Here is a 19,213-nt window from a genome sequence, read left to right on the forward strand (position 1 = left end):
TGTTTCACCCTTGCAGTCACTTTACGTTGCACTTTGCTACCAGTTTCATGAACTGTTCTGACTCATTTTCCAATTGAGGAAATCGTCCAGCACGCTTTGCTGACTGCTGTTAAATAATTTTTGACCGACTTTCCTTTTCTCGGAATAGGCATTGAGGGACTGTTTTCTATTTCAGCATTTTTTTTTAATGTCATCCGCATCCTGGACCTGACTGCCTTAATCTTTTTCCACTCGTTTATTCCTAGAAATCAAATCTTATTTGCAATATGGAAGATACATTATGTCTTGTTTTCTATTAACTTCAGCAGTTGCTGCTCATTTCCATCCTGTTGTGAGGGTCATCTCGCCTTCTGTTCAGGAAACCACATTTCCGTCATTTCTGCTTCTTGTGAAAGGCTTTAATTACTGAGCTATTTTCACAAGTCTTGCTCACCCTTACGAACTCCACCTAATTATTTTATAAATGACGACATGTATGCATGTTTTTCTTAATTTGTGAGTAGAATGAAAGTATGAACCTTTTCAAAGAGTCTGACGGGGGGGGGGGTGGGGGGTTGGAGGGAGGGGGTCAAGCGCTTTGCAACTCAAGCTTCTGGGCGTGCTTACAGAGTCATCAATGGCTGTTGGCTCTTTGTAAGACATTGTTCAAAGGTCCATTTGAGAGTGACACCACGTTTTTATTTTCCCAGAAATGCAGTAGCCCGAATTTTATCAACAATAAAAATGAGTTTGATGAGAGGCCGCAGCAGCGGAGACCGATACTGCGCAGCCGCGATGGAGGTCGTGCATGATTTGGAATTGAGGATTCAAAACATCATCAATGTCCAGCAAAGTGCAGTCAATGGCCTCACCACCGGCATCAGCCCGGCGCGGGTAAGGATTCTATCTTGTTCTGTATTCAATCTTTAAGGTTTTATAGTTTGTAATGTACAGAAATGCTGTAATCGAGCTGCTGACATTCATGTAAGTGTGGATAGTCACAGAAACAAGTAGGGGAATGAGGAGTGGGCAGTAGAGCGTTATTTGAGGTCGGGGGCCCGTTAAGTCATTGGATTGCTCATGCACTTGCAGCAGTAGGGTAGGTTTATCCAGGCTGATGGTCCTTGGCAAAGCACAGGACGATGTCTGGAGCCAGCGAGCTGTTCAAGCACTTGAGGATTGTGGCCTTGGCTGTTCTACATGAGGTGATGTTTCAGAGTATTTCACCTCATTTAGGGCGGGGTGGGCAGGATTGAACGGCCAGTTATTGAGGTGTTGGAAGGGGAATGTGATCACGATCTGGGCATGGTGAAATGCTTTTGGGTATGGGAAAGCAGTGGGATTTTGAAATTTAGTGTAGTAAGGGGGTATGTAGATGGAGATATCAAGTAAGTGTTCAAGGTGTCAGATGTAGTAGGGTGCAAGAATGTAGAATTTTATTATCACAATGATACTTGTTGTGTAGGGCTCTTTTGTATATGGGAAGTATCCCATAAGAAGTGAGGCAGGGGTGAGCTGTGGGGGGTTGTCTGGATAGGATTGGTAAAATTGAGGCCTTTTGTCAAGAGGTGGGAAACTTTGGTGGGAAAGAAGTCTCAGTAGATTCTGCAGCAGTTGCACACCTAATGAATGTCTTGATGGATCGAGTGACCCAGGACTTGAACTCTGGTCACTCCAGGGATTGAGGAGAATGTGGCAGTCTATATATTCGTTTTTTCATCTTGCTGTTGACATGGATGCTTACTATTCAAACTATTCTTGGTTTGGGGGGTGAGATCAAGATGGGAGACTTAGTGACTTTTGTTGTGGTAGATGATGGAAAGTGGGCAACCTGTTTGAGTTGATTGAGCATCAGACTGAGCTTGGCCATTCAGTATCGAGTGGTGAAGAGATGTCTCGGTCAGCAATGCAGGAGCAGAAGGAAGCATTTTGTGTTACCTTAATTGAGGCTATGGTTGATAATGTTTTTGGGCAGAAGGGCCTGATATTTACTATGAGGCACACAATGTGATTTGGATGGATACTGAGGTGGCTGAGCACCACGACACAGTAAGTGCTATTACATTTCCCAGTTGCCAGTCTTATCTTCAGCACTCTTGATTCGGGTCATCGAAGAGTTTCAGAAGTCCTGTAATTCTTTAAAGCAGCCATCTGAATGGAGGGTAAGTTGCAAAGAGTGATCTTGTTGACTAGGTCACCATGACATACAATCCACAGTTCTACTTTCTTTAGAGTGGCAATCCTGATAAGATATTTGACCATAGGTGAAATGCATGACCTCATCTGTATGGTATAGTTGGAAACACTGGAGTCCAAGACCCTTGGAGTGAGTTATAGGTAAGTGTCTGGAACCCAAGGTTCAGCACGTGTGTCCCTAGTTCTGGCAAGATTAAGATGCAGTGTGTATTCAATCATCCATTTCTTAATGAGATCAAAAAATACCCTGCATGAGTGAGCTCTGGATAAAAGATTAAGATTATGGAGTGATCGACTTTCATCTCAAAGCTAGACACTGCCTGTTCTAAACGCAAGGTAGCTTGCAATTGCCCTAGCAGAACAGTTGAGTTTAGGCCACTTGTATAGTGCACCATGTGAATAGTATCTTAGTGCTTATTCAGGACTGACCAGCTCAGTGGTACAAATGGATGGATAAGAGTAAAACTTTAAAGCAGTCTAGTTTTAAAGAATATTTGTTGTCTGACGCCAGCAGGACAGAGTTTCCACATCATCGCTCCCTTGCTGAGAGGACAATGACCTTTCATTGTGAAACAATGAAAAGGAGCTGGACATAGGAATAATTTTTCCTTGTATTGTAATGCCTTGTTGGATCTCGGTAAAGAATGGTATTGGAGATTTATAGGTAGCTTCTTTAACTGTAATGACCTAGGAATTAAAGTGGACACCTAGTGTCAAACACCAGATGGACTGCCGGGCAGGTGAGGGCTAGTGCTGGACCAGTGTGGAATTCCTGTTTAATGATGTCTCGTTTCACTTGGGGGAAAGGATATATCTCCGCTGTGTAATCTTATTTGTTCAAACCACTGTAGTCCTTTATTTAGGATCCTTGTGTTCTCTCACTAGTTTGTCATGGTTTAAAGCCACGCTCCAGAATAATTGCACCTTGTTTCATTGCAAGACCTTTATTCATTGTATTTGTGTTACCTTCATAACACAAATGCACCTTGCAAGGGAAAATAAACAGTACTGTACAAGGTAGGGAGTAGCAAGGTGCAGGTGACTTTTGGGTAGGACGAAATACTTGAAGTTCTCGGGTGTAGGATTTAGAGTGAGATTGGAAATTCAGGTGGACAGAGTAGAGCATGTGAAAATAGTGTTCAGCAGCATGTTTGAATTGGTTATGTATTTTAAGTTGTATGGGGAGGTGGGTCAGAGAGAGAGAATCTTCTGCCCATCTTAACTGGATGAGAGTGTGGGAGGTCTAATCACAAGTGGGATTTTGAACCGTGGGGTGTTGTCTGGATAGGATTGGTAAAATTGAGGCCTTTTGTCAGGAGTGTGCACAGACAATGGTTGCCTCTGCATTTGTTTCAACATCAGCACTGGTCTCATAAATTCTTGTGGATAATCTGGAGCTCTTGGACCCCCGTGAAGTCTGGTAGGTTCTGGTGCTCTTTATGGGACATCTTTATTCAGTGGGGACAAGTCAGGTTTTTTATTCCATGTATTTGTGTTCGTGGTGACTCATTCTCTTTATTCCAAAATTCATGGCGGTGTCCATAGCTCAGAGGTAAGCTCTTGTCAGTAAGGTGACTATCTTCATACAGTGTAATAACCTCATTGCTACAGCTAGGAATTTAACAGCAAGGGCAGTTCAGAAAACATCTGTCCAAAATCCTTCTCTGACACACACATATATAGTAATTTCAATAAAATCCTTAAGGAAATGGATCACAGGTTTGCCATTGCAATCTAACTGATTTTGGTACTGCACAGGTTGCACAGAGTTCAGGAAATTGCCTTGCTAAATCATTCAGTGAACAAGCATCGGTTAATACAATCTGGCGTGTTAATGACCCAACTATGATGATTTAACCGAACTGATTTGACTTTAGTCTGATCCTCATCAACCTCTACACACCAGAGTCTTTAATTGAGAACAGCCTGAAAGTAAAGAACCAGGGCACAGCTTTTGAACACCTGCCATTTCCAGCACCCTACCTTTGCACAGATTGACATTGTGTACTCTTGTTTTCGATACTGGCATTTTATATATTTCTTTCCAGACTGTGAGTATTTGTTGCTGCAGTGTTTCGAAGAGGTGTCTTTCTGGGTATGAATGTGTGGCTAGGGTCACTGTTTTTAGACCTTTTACATTGCTGGGTTTGGTGCGTCCATTAGTTTTTGGTTTGTTTTTGCCCTTTCCCATAACATTGTTGTATACCCTGAATGGTGATGTATAGGTATGTGGTGTTTCTGTAGTGCAAACCCAGCCAAAAGGTTATGGTGTGGTGTTACTAGCATTTTGGTAATGGTGCATCCTAAAGTAACCAATATTGTATTTTTCAGCCAAAAACACATGCCATAAACCATGGCACAGCATCTTGCGGGCGGGATACCATAAAGGCCTTGTTGGTTCTTTTGGATGAAGAAGCTGCCAACCCTCCAATTCAAAATAAAGCCGATATCCTATGTGTGGATGAAGAAAATGCATCTTTCTTTGGAGAAGATTCTATGCTGACTCTCTTTAGGTATAGTTTTAATTTAAATCTTTATCTAAAAAGATTTTTTCTTTTTAGACAATGTGGTAACTTTCAAAATACACTGAATAGCTTGTGCTACCACTTGGGACATCTATGTATTCTGAACCGGAGTTATTGTTTGAGTTACTGCTTCAGCAAGTTTGAGATTAATGAATCAGCTTTTCTTTTTCAATTGGTATGTATTTCTTGGATCTACATTTGAATCCCACCGGACCTTGTCTGTAGACTTTCTCCGGTATAAAATACCATATACAGCTTATACAACCGGTATAAATAGTATTACCTTAATAGAAGTTACCCATCCATTCCCAATATAGTACCTCCTAGTAGAAATTGCACCAGAATCACAAGCACAAACATATCCTTGCAGATCTTCCACTCTCCTAACTTTGATACCATATTGTCCTTCATATTGTGCTCTCTCGTCACTTGATCCAATGTATGTGTGTACAGAACGGCTATGCATGCCCGCAATCTCCTAATGCCTGCCATGTCCCCTCTTCATCTCTCAGGCCATGCGTGGCAGCTGCTGTGAAGTGAAGAGGCGAAGGCCAGCAGGTAAACATCTTTGAAGATGTATTTCCTGAAATAAGGAGCCCGCGACCAGCTGGAGTCCTTTTTCATGGATGTCCAGAATCGACTGCCGTAGTGGTCGACAAGGGCTTCATGAAGTAAATTCTTCTGTCGTGTGGAATGTAAATCATGCATAACCGCCCATAACAAAGGAGTTTCACACGTAGCACAAGCATGTATCAAACCATTACACATTGGTACATCCCATTTCCCCATACAACAAAGTTACCAGAATATCTATAAAAATATCAGCCTCCATGATGTTGTTAGGGATCGGGGGGAGCTTATGTCAAGGGATGTGTTAGACCTGTCAGCCCTTTGGGTGGTCCCTCCTCATTATTATTTATTTTGTCCCACTTCTGCCTCATAACCCTATTATAATTTTTCCTTTTTGGGAACCACCAGACTTTTTAGTGTTGATGCAGGGTCAGGGAGCCATTTTCCCTACCCCTGGAACTTCTGTCTGAGGGCCTGAGACACAAAATGGTGGCCACCCATTGTCACCTGTGACATCAGAACCCACTGGAGATTTCTAGAACCTTCCGTAACATTCTGGAACCCTGTGACAGTGAGAGGCAGTTTAGAATGTTGGTAGGCCATCTCAGAGTGGCAGTTGGCATCTGACTAGAGAGGAGAAATGAGCAGTTCAGAAGGAGGTCGGAGTAAGGCAGCAGGGGTGGAAACCAGTGCTTGGAGTGGGGTCCAGAAACCCACCCTTGATGCTAGTCCCTACTGACCAAGCCCAGCCTAGAACCCTGTGTGGGACCAAGACCAGAAAAACCATCTTAAGGACCTAAATATTGTGAAGAGGCCTTAAAGAAGAAGACCAGCAAGCTACTGACCTGTTTAGCGGTGTCCTCCTGGAGTCCTGACGTCGAGAAGCCTGGAGACCTGAGGCCTGAGGTGGAGAAGCGGCGCTGACAGAAAGCAGACGTCGTATCCGGAGCCATCAGAGGTCGAGAGAGGGCGCCGACGGAGGTCGTGGAGAGGCACCGGAGGTCGAGTAAGGAGTCACCGGAGGTCGAGGTGAAGCACGCCGGAGGTCGGGAGTGGAGATCGCACTCCGGAGTCGCCGGAGATCGAGGTGAAGCGCGCCGGAGGTCGGGAGTGGAGATCGCACTCCGGAGACGCCGGAATCTGAGGTGAAGCGCGCCGGAGGTCGGGAGTGGAGGTCGCACTCCGGAGACACCCGGAAGCGGGAAGACCGTGACCCTGCGACGCCGGAAGGCGACATCGAGCCGGAGCAGCCCAGCGACATCGAGCCGAGGCCGCCCAGCGACATCGAGTCGAGGCCGCCCAGCGACATCGAACCGGAGCCGCCCAGCGACATCGAACCGGAGCCGCCCAGCGACATCGAACCGGAGCCGCCCAGCGACATCGAACCGGAGCCGCCCAGCGACATCGAACCGGAGCCGATCATCGTGAAAAGGGCAGTAAGTGGTAGAGGGGGCGTCTGAGGCCCCGTGGAGCCCTAAAAGACCATTCTAGGGTCTAGAGGGGTGTTAGAACCGGCCTGGGAGTGCCAGGGGTGAACTGAGACTGGTGCAGTGACCTCTGTGAGGGGTTGTGTATTTTAGGAGAACCAGATCCTTAGGTTACCCTTATTCTACCTCAGTTCAGGCCCAGCCTTGACCAATCTAGGTGGGACACCCCCCATGTCACCCCAGTGACCACAAGCTGTACTTGGGCATAGTAAAACCAAACTACCTCATAAATGTGATCTGATTTGCAATTGTTATTGATTGCTTATATTATTTATTGAAGGTGTTTTATTTATTGTCTGACTGTATTTATTCCTGCATTGTATTTATTGTCTGACAGTATTTATTTGCCCTCTGTATTTATTGCACCCCTATTTATTCCTTGCTTATTTATGACCTGATCCTATTTATTGAAACCCCACTGTGGTATTATTTATTTGACCTGCTATTTTCAGGAAAAGTCTTATGGTATTGTATGTATGTTTTGAAACCTGCAACTAAGAGAAAATAAGATAAAGACAAACTACTTTCTTTCATAATTTTTACGGTGTAGTGTCGTTTTTGGCATGGATGAACGCATGGTTATTGTGTGGGTGTGACGTACGCTTAACACGGTGCCTGTCTTCCTTACCGCTCGAGCCAAGCTACCGTTGTGCTGGGAACCTGGTGACTGCTAACCCGGTTGCCCGGTTTCCAACAGGATGCCAATGTATAAATTCCGCTATTTGATTTTTGCCACAGCAGTGGCATGGATATCTATAGCATCATAGTGGCTACAGCTTGGGGCTCCATGTTTTGAAATGTGGCAGGCCAAGTTTTATAACACCTTTAATATGGAATTTAGTCTTTATTCTGTGAAAGGGCCCAGAAAACGAAATATTGGCATCCTTGTCTGGGGGGCAATGTTTGATTATATGGCGGACTGATATCAATGTGTATCCAAGGGAAGGAGTCTCAAATGTTTGTGTTGTATTGTTTGTTTATTTTCGAGGTCCGATACTTTAGGCTGTACCAACTGTATATATAATGGATTGATATTAATGGTTATACAGGAAAATGAAGGTGGCTTGCGTGACGGCTCCTTGCTGGTACACCATTTCCTTTCTAGCCACTTGGTGTTGCGGTTCTTAGTTTCGTGGTGTACCACGTGGCTTGTTTGGTGGGTTTGAGTTTGTAATCAAGTAATCATAAACTTGATACAGCTTATCTTACCCCATTGTTGTTATTTAATAAAAAAAAGATTAACATGGTCTCCCATTATGTATTTCCTTATGAAGTGTAGCTTAACATATAGGAAATGGTTAAACGGAGATTATAAACCACTGTGAATATTGTATGCTCTTTTTTTGTATGTTTAAAATGTGATCATGTAATTTTTTTTGCAATATCTTCTGCGTAGCCTTACATAGTTACATTTATTTTTCAGTCTTGCAAATATTCTTATACTGTTTATAATTACAGAACCACTATCCTCCCCCTTCATTCCTTTAGTGTTTACCATTTTCTAGTTCGATATATATATATATATATATATATATATATATATATATATATATATATATATATATATATATATTACCTACTGGCGGTCGCCAGTAGGTAGTTATAGTTAGGACCACGTTTCCATAGGAAATCCGCAACATTCTATTTTGAATAACTTTGGCGCCGGTTGACGAATCCTCGCAAATTTTTCAAAATAGGTGGGGCGCTATGCTCCGCTCCTACCCTGAAAGTCTCGGGGGGATTCGTCAAGCGGGGGCTGAGATAAAAGGGGGGTCCCAAAACGCGTTTTTCCCATGCATTTTTCCATAGGACCTTTAGACACAGCTACAGCCCGAACGGCTGAACAGAATTACTTGAAATTTGGCAGAGAGGTAGTCCTCAGGTCAAGGAAGTGCCTTTTGTAGGTTTGGTGTAAATCTGTTCAGTAGATCCTGAGAAAATAGCATTTAAAAGCATATATATATGTGGGCGGAGCCTAACCACACATCTCATCCTGAGATCTGATTGGATGTCAGCACTTCATCCAAGAAGTGTTGGCAGCCATCTTGGGACCAATATACATGATAGCACCTCATTAAAAAGCATTGCAGTTAATAGAAGGTTTTAAGACTTTAGTTACATTATAAATCATTTGTTGATGGTACCATACTCATTTTAGGAATTGTGGTATGTTCTAAGGTGATTTCACCATGTGAAAAAGCCTTCTGCTGGGATATCATGATTGAGAGAAAAATATTTTCTCATGCTTTTACCACAGAGGTTTGGAAGGTGATCTATAGGCTAAACTGAGAGCTTATTTTCTGTAAATTCACATTATCTTTCTCAGTCATGTGAGAATGAAGTCTGACATTCTCAGTAAAACATGTACATCCAACAAGGGCAGAGACTGTCAGTTGATTCCTTTGTGTTCTACTGCAGCTTCCCAGAGTGTTCCAAAGAACTACTAGAGCGCTAACAGTCCTACTTATGATAAACGTATGGCACACCTGAAGCCATCTTGCTTGGATTAAAGTGGTAACTCTTAAAACATTTAATTTAAAAAGGAACAAAATGAGGGGGTTCATTTTTCAATAAAAAGTATGATTAGTGCTGCAGAAAGAAAAATTAGGGCACATTTTGAGTGACTTCTCAAATCCTCTTCTATTTCATTAAAAAATTCTGACATGCAGACTGAAACATGCACTTTCAATACCAGCAGCAGTTTTCCCTGGTGAGCAGTAGCTTTACTACAGTGATCTAATGAGCAAAAAGAGTGCTAACATTCTGAATTTATGGCAAATGTGTGACACATCTGAATGCCTTCTTGATGGAATCAAAGTAAAAAACTGAAAGTATTTCCTACTGAGGAGACTGCAGTAAATGAGGAAATTAGGAAACTTCATAACAAATAAGTCTCCCAAGATGGCCACCAGAGACAAAAGAGCCCAAATGTAGCCCAAATATCACCCAGATGTAGCCCAAGTATAGCCCAATGACAGAATGTCCCAGAATGTTCTTAAAAACAACTAGAGCGCTTACTGTCTTCATTATGACAAAAGTATGGCACACCTGAAGCCATCTTGATTGGAATAAACTGGTAACACTTAAAACATTTAATTTAAAAAGGAACACAATGAGGAGGTTCATTTTGCCATAGAAATTATGATTAATGCTGCAGAAAGAAAATGAGGGCACATTTTGAGTGACTTCTCAAATCCTCTTCTATTTCATTAAAAAAATTCTGACATGCAGACTGAAACATGCACTTTTAATACCAGGAGCAGACTTCCATGGTGCAGTAGTTTTACTACAATGATCTAATGAGCAACTAGAGTGCTAACATTCAGAATTTATGGCAAATGTGTGACATATCTGAATACCTTCATGATGGAATCAAAGTAAAAAACTGAAAGCATTTCCTACTGAGGAGACTGCAGTACATGAGGAAATTAGGAAACTTCATAACAAATAAATCTCCCAAGATGGCCACCGGAGACAAAAGAGCCCAAATGTAGCCCAAAATCACCCAGATGTAGCCCAAATATAGCCCAATGACAGAAGTGTGCAAAACACTTATTATTTTGTGTTTTTGCAGTGTTATATAGTGCAGACTTGTCAGGTATTGGAGTGCTTTACATGAGCATTGGTTACATCACACAAGAACACATTCATTTTGGTTGTAGACATGGGGAGACTAAGTGATTTGACCAGAATCACAGAATGTCGAGCTGAAGCAGAAACTTCAACCTGGTTCCCCAGTTGCAAAGTCTGCAGTTCTGGAAGTAACACCACATCATCTCCCCTAAGTGCAACATTTAATCAAGTGGTCAACTGGATAAAAAAACATAAAGATAACAAATAATTTAAAAGTGCTTTGTCGCTATTTGAAAACTCAGAAAATATGTCCTTATTTTAGCCTTTTAGAGCACTAACCATAATTTTGATGCCAATAAGACCCTCTCATATATGTAATTTCTAAAGGAAATGCTCTAGGTATTACAGTTTTGATTACATCAAGATGATGTCAGGCGTTCCACACTTTTGTAATAAATATAGAATGTTAGCAATCTAGTTGTTCATTAGGATACTGTTGAGAGGCAGAGGCCAGGGGCACGGACTCTGAAAATTGAAGGCAGGTAGGAGGGTGCAAAGGCAACAATTTAACCACACTGAGCAGGCAGGAAGGGCCGTGGAAGCACAACAGACTATGGAGGGCAGTGGAAAGGGGGGCAGGGGCAACAAACCAACAATACAGGACTTGCAAGAGAGGCTGTTGGAGGCAAGATCTATTACGGGTCAAGGAAGCTAGGGGCGGTCCCCAGATCCCCGGGAGCCACCACAGAACTGAGCAGGAGAGTGAGTCAGGGACAAAAGGGGCACCTTAATTTGAGCCGGGGTGCCTAGGAACGCTTGCTCCAAAAATGAAGAAAACAGACATATGAGACATGGAATTGGAGGCAGAATACAATGGCAGTTTAATGAGAAGATGCAACTTCAAAGAAACCGCAGAATAGAGACATAAAGTACAAAATACAGAATCCAGATAATCATACAGCTGTCATGATATTCTCTGTATCTCAATTAATGTACTGACAGAGAGAGAGAGAAAACACATCTATAAATGCATCATGAGAAACAAGTTACACCAAGGAAAATGTTACCTAGGAACACTCACGTTTACTCTTAGAGCAAGCATTCCTGCAATTACAATACAAAATCTTTTAAATGCAAAAGTAAAGAGAACAATGGTTAAACATAACATGACATTTCATATAGGTAAAATAGAATAAGATACTTCAAGCAAAGCAGAGCAAGACATTTTAAGCAAAGGAAAACAAGAGCTCCCAGCTCTTGGGGAAAACCTGCACTGCCTGTTAACCTACATACAGACGGCGAGGTAGTCCGTCGATATCTGTGGGTGCTCCCTTTTTATATCATTTTGTGGGCTCCTTTGCACGCTACATCTACCTACGTATGCTACCCAAAAGCTTCGTCTGCAGATTTTACCAGACATTTCGTCATTTACCCACTTAATGCTGACAATGGACTGGGTGTAAAGGTCAGTCTCTCAGGCCAATCGCTTATCGTAAGTTCCATAGAGCAAGCAGAAAATAATGGGTATTGTACGGGAATTCAATATATTCATGTATAAAATCTCCTCAGTTCTCCTAACTTGACGCTCTGCGGTTGCCACTTCCTTAAAAGCGGGAAACCTGCCCAGGAAGCAAGTACCAGTCCAGGATGCAGCCTACTGTATGTCGACAGCTTCAGGGGGATGTTGAACTTTGATACCGAGCACGGAGCACTCGGGTAGGGTGGGGGCTACTGGTTTGGAGCAGAAGGCCTCGCAGACCTGCCTTCAGACTGCTATACACTAAAATTGCAGAGCTATGGTCAATTTAACAAAGAGGCCTACATATTGAACAGAAGGGCCTACACAGGGGTTTTATACTGGCTGAGTGGTAAGGATGTCTCAGGATAATTATATAGCAACACAGGACCCTCTGGTCAATTTAATACGGCCTACAAATGCAGCTGGCAGGGCAAGGACAAGGGTCTCATACTTCAGGTGTGGACAGAACGGGCCAGGGGCCCCCTGTGATACAAAATCTACCCTCCTTCAAGCCTGTGGCAATGTAATAGACCATTGTGGGCAGAAGGAAGAGGCAATGGTAGTACAACCATACATGCCAACAGACCCGATTCAGCCAGGAAACGTCCAATGTTTTTAAGCTCAAATGGGCTTTATTTGATCTGTCTCCTGTCTACAATATCCTCTTTTTCAATGTAACTCAAAGGGGAAAATCAATACCCCAGTTTTTTTTCAAAATCTCCCTCTTACCAAGTTCAAAATGTTCGCAAGTATGGTACATTGGATCATGGAAGGAAATGGGATAGGGACATGGACTTGGATAACAGAGGACAGGAGGGACATGGAGAGGTGCACCAAACTGACCCTGCAGGGCAGGCATCAGGGTTTGCAGCAGCACAATACACCACACGGGAGTGCAGCACAACAATCCATAGAAAGCAAGAGGGAGGGGACAGGACCATGCACATGGACAACAGAGAACAGAGGGGCAAGAGGCAATGGTAGCTAGCTGACCATAATGGACAGACAGGAGAGAAAGCTGCAGCATAACAGACCATAAAGGGCAGGAGGGACGGATCAGGGGCATTACAATGGAACAGACAAGCCAGGAGGGAGGGAGTAGGGCTGGGGGCAAGGGGGCAGGGCAGGAGCAGCAAGATAGCCATGGAGGTCAGGCAGGATGGGCACTAGAAGCAAGACACACCATGAAGAGCAACAGTGAGACTGTGATGGCATACACACAGACCATGGAGGGAAGGTGGGAGGGGGTCAGGGGCAGCTAACTGACCACACAGGGAAGGTGGGAGGGGCCATGGCAGCACAGAAGACCATGCATGGCAAGTGGGAGGGTTAGTGGCAGCACAATGGCTATGATGGGCAAGAAGGAGGGTGGAGGGGCATGCACAAAGGACGATGGAGGATAGAAGGGAGGGTCAGGACCTGTGCACAGACAAGAAAGTTCAGGGGAAGGGACCTCACAACAGACCACACGGGGCAGGCAGGAGGAGCAGCTGCAGCACAACAGACCAGGGAGGGCAGAAGGGTGTGGCAGTACAATGGACCATGTAGGACAGGAGGAAGAGGATAGGGGCATGGCATGTGGACAGGCTGGGTGGAGGTGACAGGGACAGGTTACAATCATCTGACAATGCTAGGCAGGTGGGAGGGGAGTGGCAGCTCAACAGAACACTCAGAGTAGATAGGAGTGGCAGGTCCATGGGACATGGTGGGCAAAAAGGATGGAGCAGGGGCATGCACAAAGACATCGGAGGGCAGGGGGAAGGAGAATAGGGGCAGCAAGCTAAGCACAGAGTTTAAGCAGGAGGTCAATGATGGGGCATAGAATTGGGCAATGGAGGGCAGGAGGAGTGGACTGGTACATCATACTGAGGGCAGTGGCAGCACATCAGACCATGCATGGCAGGAGGGAGGAGGCTAGTCCATGGATTCACACAACAGAGGATAGGGAGGAAGGGGATGGGGCAGCAAGCTAACTGTTCAGAGAAGGCGGGTATTAGGAACTTTATTGTTTTTAAAACATTGTGTCTGTGCGAACTACTTAAAATATGAACAAGTATGCAGCATAATCTCACTTTTATTCAGGAAGAAGAGGACGTTTGTGACTGTGACTCCGGGCTCACTTGGCAGAAACACCCCCTGACCCTCCACCCCCTATCGCAAAATGTAATGCCCGTGAAAAGGGTAGGTGAACACAGTGTTATATAGAACATAGTCCTGAGAGCACGATTGAAAATGAAAACTAGATATAGTGTATGGTATAAACTATGCACCAAAAAGTGTGATATAAGATGAACCGGGCGTGAAATATAATATGCAATACATTGTGCGCAATGACAGATTCATTGGAGAGCGCGAGATAGCACAGGCACTAGCGCGTGCTATGCGATATGCGCCTTGGAGTGTAATATGCACAGGGCAGTGTTGTGTAACCTAACTAGTCTCTAAAGTTGTAATATAAAATATGTGCTGGGGAGTGTAAGGTTGCATATGCACTGTTACAAAGATATGGATCCCAGATTGTAATATGTATGGCATAGCACTGTGCGTTATAACATAGGCATCGAGAAAGGCACGTTAGATGGGGCAATATAACCCGTGCGAAGACAAGTGTGGCATGACATATTCACGGGGTGGTGTTACAGTGCACATGGGCTAGAGAGTGTCATAGCATATGCACTAGCTAGTGGAATACAACACAGAGGTGTGTGGCACACGGCAGGCAATGGTGGGTGTAACACAGCATTGGGCTCTGTCAGGAGCGCGCTGTGACTCTCAAGTGATGTTCGTCCCCTTTCCAGAGAGTAAAATAAAAAGTATTACACATCCGGCAGTGGATGTGTGTTTTATTAACCGTGAGGGGGGTTTCTTGCATAGTTTTGGTCGAATTTTTGTCGAATCCCCTTTGAATGGCTTGGTGTGCATGTGTATTAAATGTGCCCGTCAATAGCTACCCAAGTTTGTATAAATAAACGACAAGGGTGTCTACCGGGATTAGGCACGGTAGGGCATCAGACATGTCAGAGCTTCACTAGTGGTGTAAATACATTCCACGTGGATTCATTGCATGCATAGTCGCCTTTTAATGAATATCACGCAAATCGTCATGGTGATAGGTACGTACGGTTTGCCCAGCATGTCCTAGGTGTGTCTATAAATATATATTTTTAAAAAATAAGAAAAAACAGTGGCCGGCCCTGGGGATTGGGGTCAAAAAAATATAATCAGGAGACTGGCCCTGGGGGATGGGGTCATCAGGGCCAATAAATTAGAATAAGAAGGGGAACCAAACAGCCCCCCTTCTTAAAAAACTAAAATAAATAAAAGACTGGCATCGTGCCGGAGGCCATGCCCCCTCCGTGCAGCACTCTGCAAACGCGCCCCCAACAGGTATCTCCAGTATGCGCCAGGGAGCTGCGCTGCAGCCAGGTGTTCTGAGGCCAAGCCCCTTTTTACACCTCTCTGCAACGCAGCTCTGTGGCGCTTACTGGAGGTACCTAGTGGTCTAGTTTGACCCTAGGGACCCTTAGGATTCAAGGGGACTTAATCTCTCAACTTAGAACAGCCACAGGGCGCGTTTACACAGTGGTGAAGGGAGGGGACGGGGCCTGAGGTGACGTGCAAACACGCACTATGGCACGTTTTAAATTGGGGATATAATTTCCCTTCAATACTGAGGGCCCCTGGGGGCTAACTAGCCCACCAAGTGCTTCCAGTAAGCGCCACTGAGCTGCATTGCAGAGAGGTGGTCCAGGCCGTGCCACTTTTTACACCTCTCTGCAACGCAGCTCTGTGGCACTTACTGGAGGTACCTAGTGGGCTAGTTGGACCCCAGGGACCCTCAGGATTCAAATGAACTTAATCTCCCAACTAAAAATGGACACAGGGCGTGTTTACACAGTGGTGAAGGAAGGGGACGGGGCCTGAGTTAACGTGTGCAAAAACGCCCTGTGGCCTGTTTTAAGAGGTAGTTTTAATCCCCATGCCCTCTTATATACTAGGGGCTTACAGAGGAGGTCATGCTAATCACAGGGGGACCCCAACGCATAATGTTCCCTAGTGTATGTAGGTGTTTTCACTGTATTCTAAGTGTCTTTTAACATAGCACTGGCTCTAGGACTGGTTAGTCAGGCTCAGTTACCACCAGTATCCGTCTGAAAAAGTTGAGGGTACAGGATGATTTTGCAACAAGGCTTCTTTCTGCTCTTCTTTTTGTTCTTTCTGCACGTTATCCTTCTTCCTGCACTTATCTTCGTATTTGAGGACTTCTGTTGCTTCTTTCTGCACTTCTTTTGTTTCTTTCTGTGCATTTTTTCTTCTTTCTTCACATGTCCTATCTCTGTAGGCATAGTTAGAAATTAGCATTTAAAAAACCTTTGAAATTCACAGAAAAAACCATAGGTTTCAGGCACGTTATAGTTAGGAATTAGCATTTAAAAAACCTCAGAAATTCACTGAAAAAACCATAGGTTTCAGGGGTGTTATAGTTAGCTGGACTTTTCACTTGTACAAAACCATTGAAATTCCCCCGTTATAGTTAGTTCAGCTAACTATAACTCGGGCGCCCGCAATGCACTGCTGATGACGTCACATATTACATCACTCATGACACGGTCAGTGACATCACTCATGACATCACTGATGACATCTCAAATGACATCACTGATGACATCACTGATGACATCATCCTTGTGATAGAGTGGCAGACCTCCTCTCACCCTAATATAACCTTTGATACACACATTCAAAAATAGAGACTAACATTTTCAAAACAATGGACATACCAATACCAGTTACAACAACCTCTTCAGTAATTCTAAGATCCACATACACATCCACTCATTCACCAACAGTCCTATACAGTCACTCATACATGTACTCACTCATCATATGTACTCATACACCTATACATCCTGTTACACAATGCCACTCATCCATAGAGTTACTCACACACATAGTCACTCATGCTAATAAAGAATCAAACATACATTTACTTGCATATACAGTTATACACACACCACCATACTTACTTCTACGGAAACTTACACATACTTAGTCTTTTAAACAATCACTTATAGAAACACATACTTATTCATACAGGAACTCTTTCAATCTCTCACTCTCACATATACTCACATATATACACCAATAGTCACATATACTAGTTTAAAACATATGTAGTTACTCATAAAGACACTATTGAGACAGTCATTCACTCACTAACACACCCATACACACACTCATCCACCCATACAGTCCTGCACACATGCTGTGTTCAACACATACAAACAGTGAGTCACTCATTCATGCACCTATGCACTTCGTAATACCCCCCACCGAACCATGCAGACACTCAGACTGATACTCAAAAAACCAACTAATAACCTATATAGACACCCATGTAGCTACTCACCAACCCATGCAGCCACTTATACACAAAGTGAGAGACTGATACAGATATTTACATATTTAAACATTACTCACTAAGCCATGTATTCACTATGATACACTTAATCAGTCAGTTACACAATCAATTTTTCAAAAACAAATCATCCATTTAGACACTTATATACCCATTTATTCTTCCATCGACCTTGAGATATACATATATAAAACATATTTAATTTTCAGAAAAACACACATTCACTGGATGATATCAGTGATGTCATCAGTGATGTCATTTGAGATGTCATCAGTGATGTCATGAGTGATGTCACTGACCATGTCATGAGTGATGTAATATGTGACGTCATCAGCAGTGCATTGCGGGCGCCCGAGTTATAGTTAGCTGAACTAACTATAACGGGGGAATTTCAATGGTTTTGTACAAGTGAAAAGTCCAGCTAACTATAACACCCCTGAAACCTATGGTTTTTTCAGTGAATATATATATATATATATATATATATATATATATATATATATATATATATATATATATATATATATATATATATATATATATATATATATATATATATATATATATATATATATATTTTTGATTTGTGATCGGTGTAGAGATCAAAGTGTGTACACCATAGGAAAGTTTTACATTTCTCTACAGCCCATCACCATGCAAGTGCTTCACGCTCAATAGTACTGTAAGTAAATTTGGGTTACTTGAGAGTGTGAAGCAAATGTGATGGTGTACTTTTTTAAAAAAAAATTTATCTACAAATTGGGACAGAACGGCTACAACAAGGGGCCAAGTTACTAGGTATTTGTACAGCAGACAGGTGTTAAAATTGTCAATATATATGCAAACTTGGGTGTCTATGGATGGCCACAATAAAACTGTTTTTGTACTTTGCTAGTAGAATTGCAGACTGAGCTTCCTTGATCAGTGCATCTCTGATAGCGACAGAGGGCACACATACATCAAGTCGTAATAAAATACCCTTTTGGACTGACCACTCCTTGACTACTTGAATGAAAGGCCATAATGCAGCTTCCGCATTTCTATCTTTGGGCTAGCTCCATTTCATATATTTATAAACTGACTGGATGATGGCAAACTTTTCGGTTGCTTCAAGCCACTGGTGAGAATTAACAATACCTTTGTCTTCAACAATCTCACTCATGGAAGCCACAAAACATTCTTCTTTATCAGCAATGATATCAGATCAGTCCTCAACTGGCTCTGAATTTCTTGCCAACAGGTATGTATTTGACTGAGAAGCAAAACTCGTCCAACCATGAAAGCATCTTACCAGTCTAGCAGAAGGTTTACCAGCTGTTGCCATTAAGTAGATGTAACAGTGGTTTGTGATTGTTGTAGAGGTCAAAGTATGTACACCACAGGAAAGTTTTTCATTTCTCTACAGTCCACCAGGATGCAAGTGCTTCAAGCTCAATAGTGCTGTAAGTAGATTTGAGTGGTTTAAGAGAGCGTGAAACAAATGTGATGGTGTGCTTTTTTTTTTTTATGGTTGAGCATCTGCACGCATGCACTGTCTGCAAGACCTGCTGTAATCACTCCACAGGGGTGAAATTACAGCTGCTGTTTGCCATTGGTTGACAACTCCATCGCTGCTCCTTATTGGCCGGTGCTCCCAATACACCCCTTCCATTTTTAAACCGGAGCACCGGCCCATTACAGTTTTTTTACACTGTAGGTTATTTATGAACTATTTTTTTCTTTGTTTCTTTTTCGCCATCGTTTGCCACTGCTTGTTATTATCTGTGGTTCTTTTTTCAGAGGTAAGCGCAGAAACCGCAATAAATTCCCAACAGTATCGCTTCAGCATGTACACTGAGCATAGCTTCTGAAAAGTGGTGAGGGTGTGGCATTATCCCAACCGCTGCAGACTTTGCAAGTCTTGGCTTCAACGTAACGTTGAAGTGATTCGCCCAGCCGCTTGTCA

The 19,213-nt window shown here is 43.2% G+C and overlaps 1 protein-coding gene across 3 annotated transcripts in view; it reads left to right on the plus strand.

Annotated features, from left to right (window-relative positions):
- The window catches only part of PARPBP (PARP1 binding protein), a 226,949-nt gene that overhangs the window by 152,139 nt on the left and 55,597 nt on the right, over window positions 1–19,213 (plus strand). For all 3 annotated transcript variants that reach the window (XM_085653228.1, XM_085653230.1, XM_085653229.1), the window contains exons 7-8: window positions 690–873; window positions 4,507–4,688. In XM_085653228.1, the coding sequence (XP_085509354.1) occupies window positions 690–873; window positions 4,507–4,688 (366 nt within the window). The remainder of the gene's footprint in view (window positions 1–689; window positions 874–4,506; window positions 4,689–19,213) is intronic.

Source organism: Triturus cristatus, chromosome 4_1 (genome assembly GCF_964204655.1).
Source record: "Triturus cristatus chromosome 4_1, aTriCri1.1, whole genome shotgun sequence".
Taxonomy (NCBI): Eukaryota; Metazoa; Chordata; class Amphibia; order Caudata; family Salamandridae; genus Triturus; species Triturus cristatus.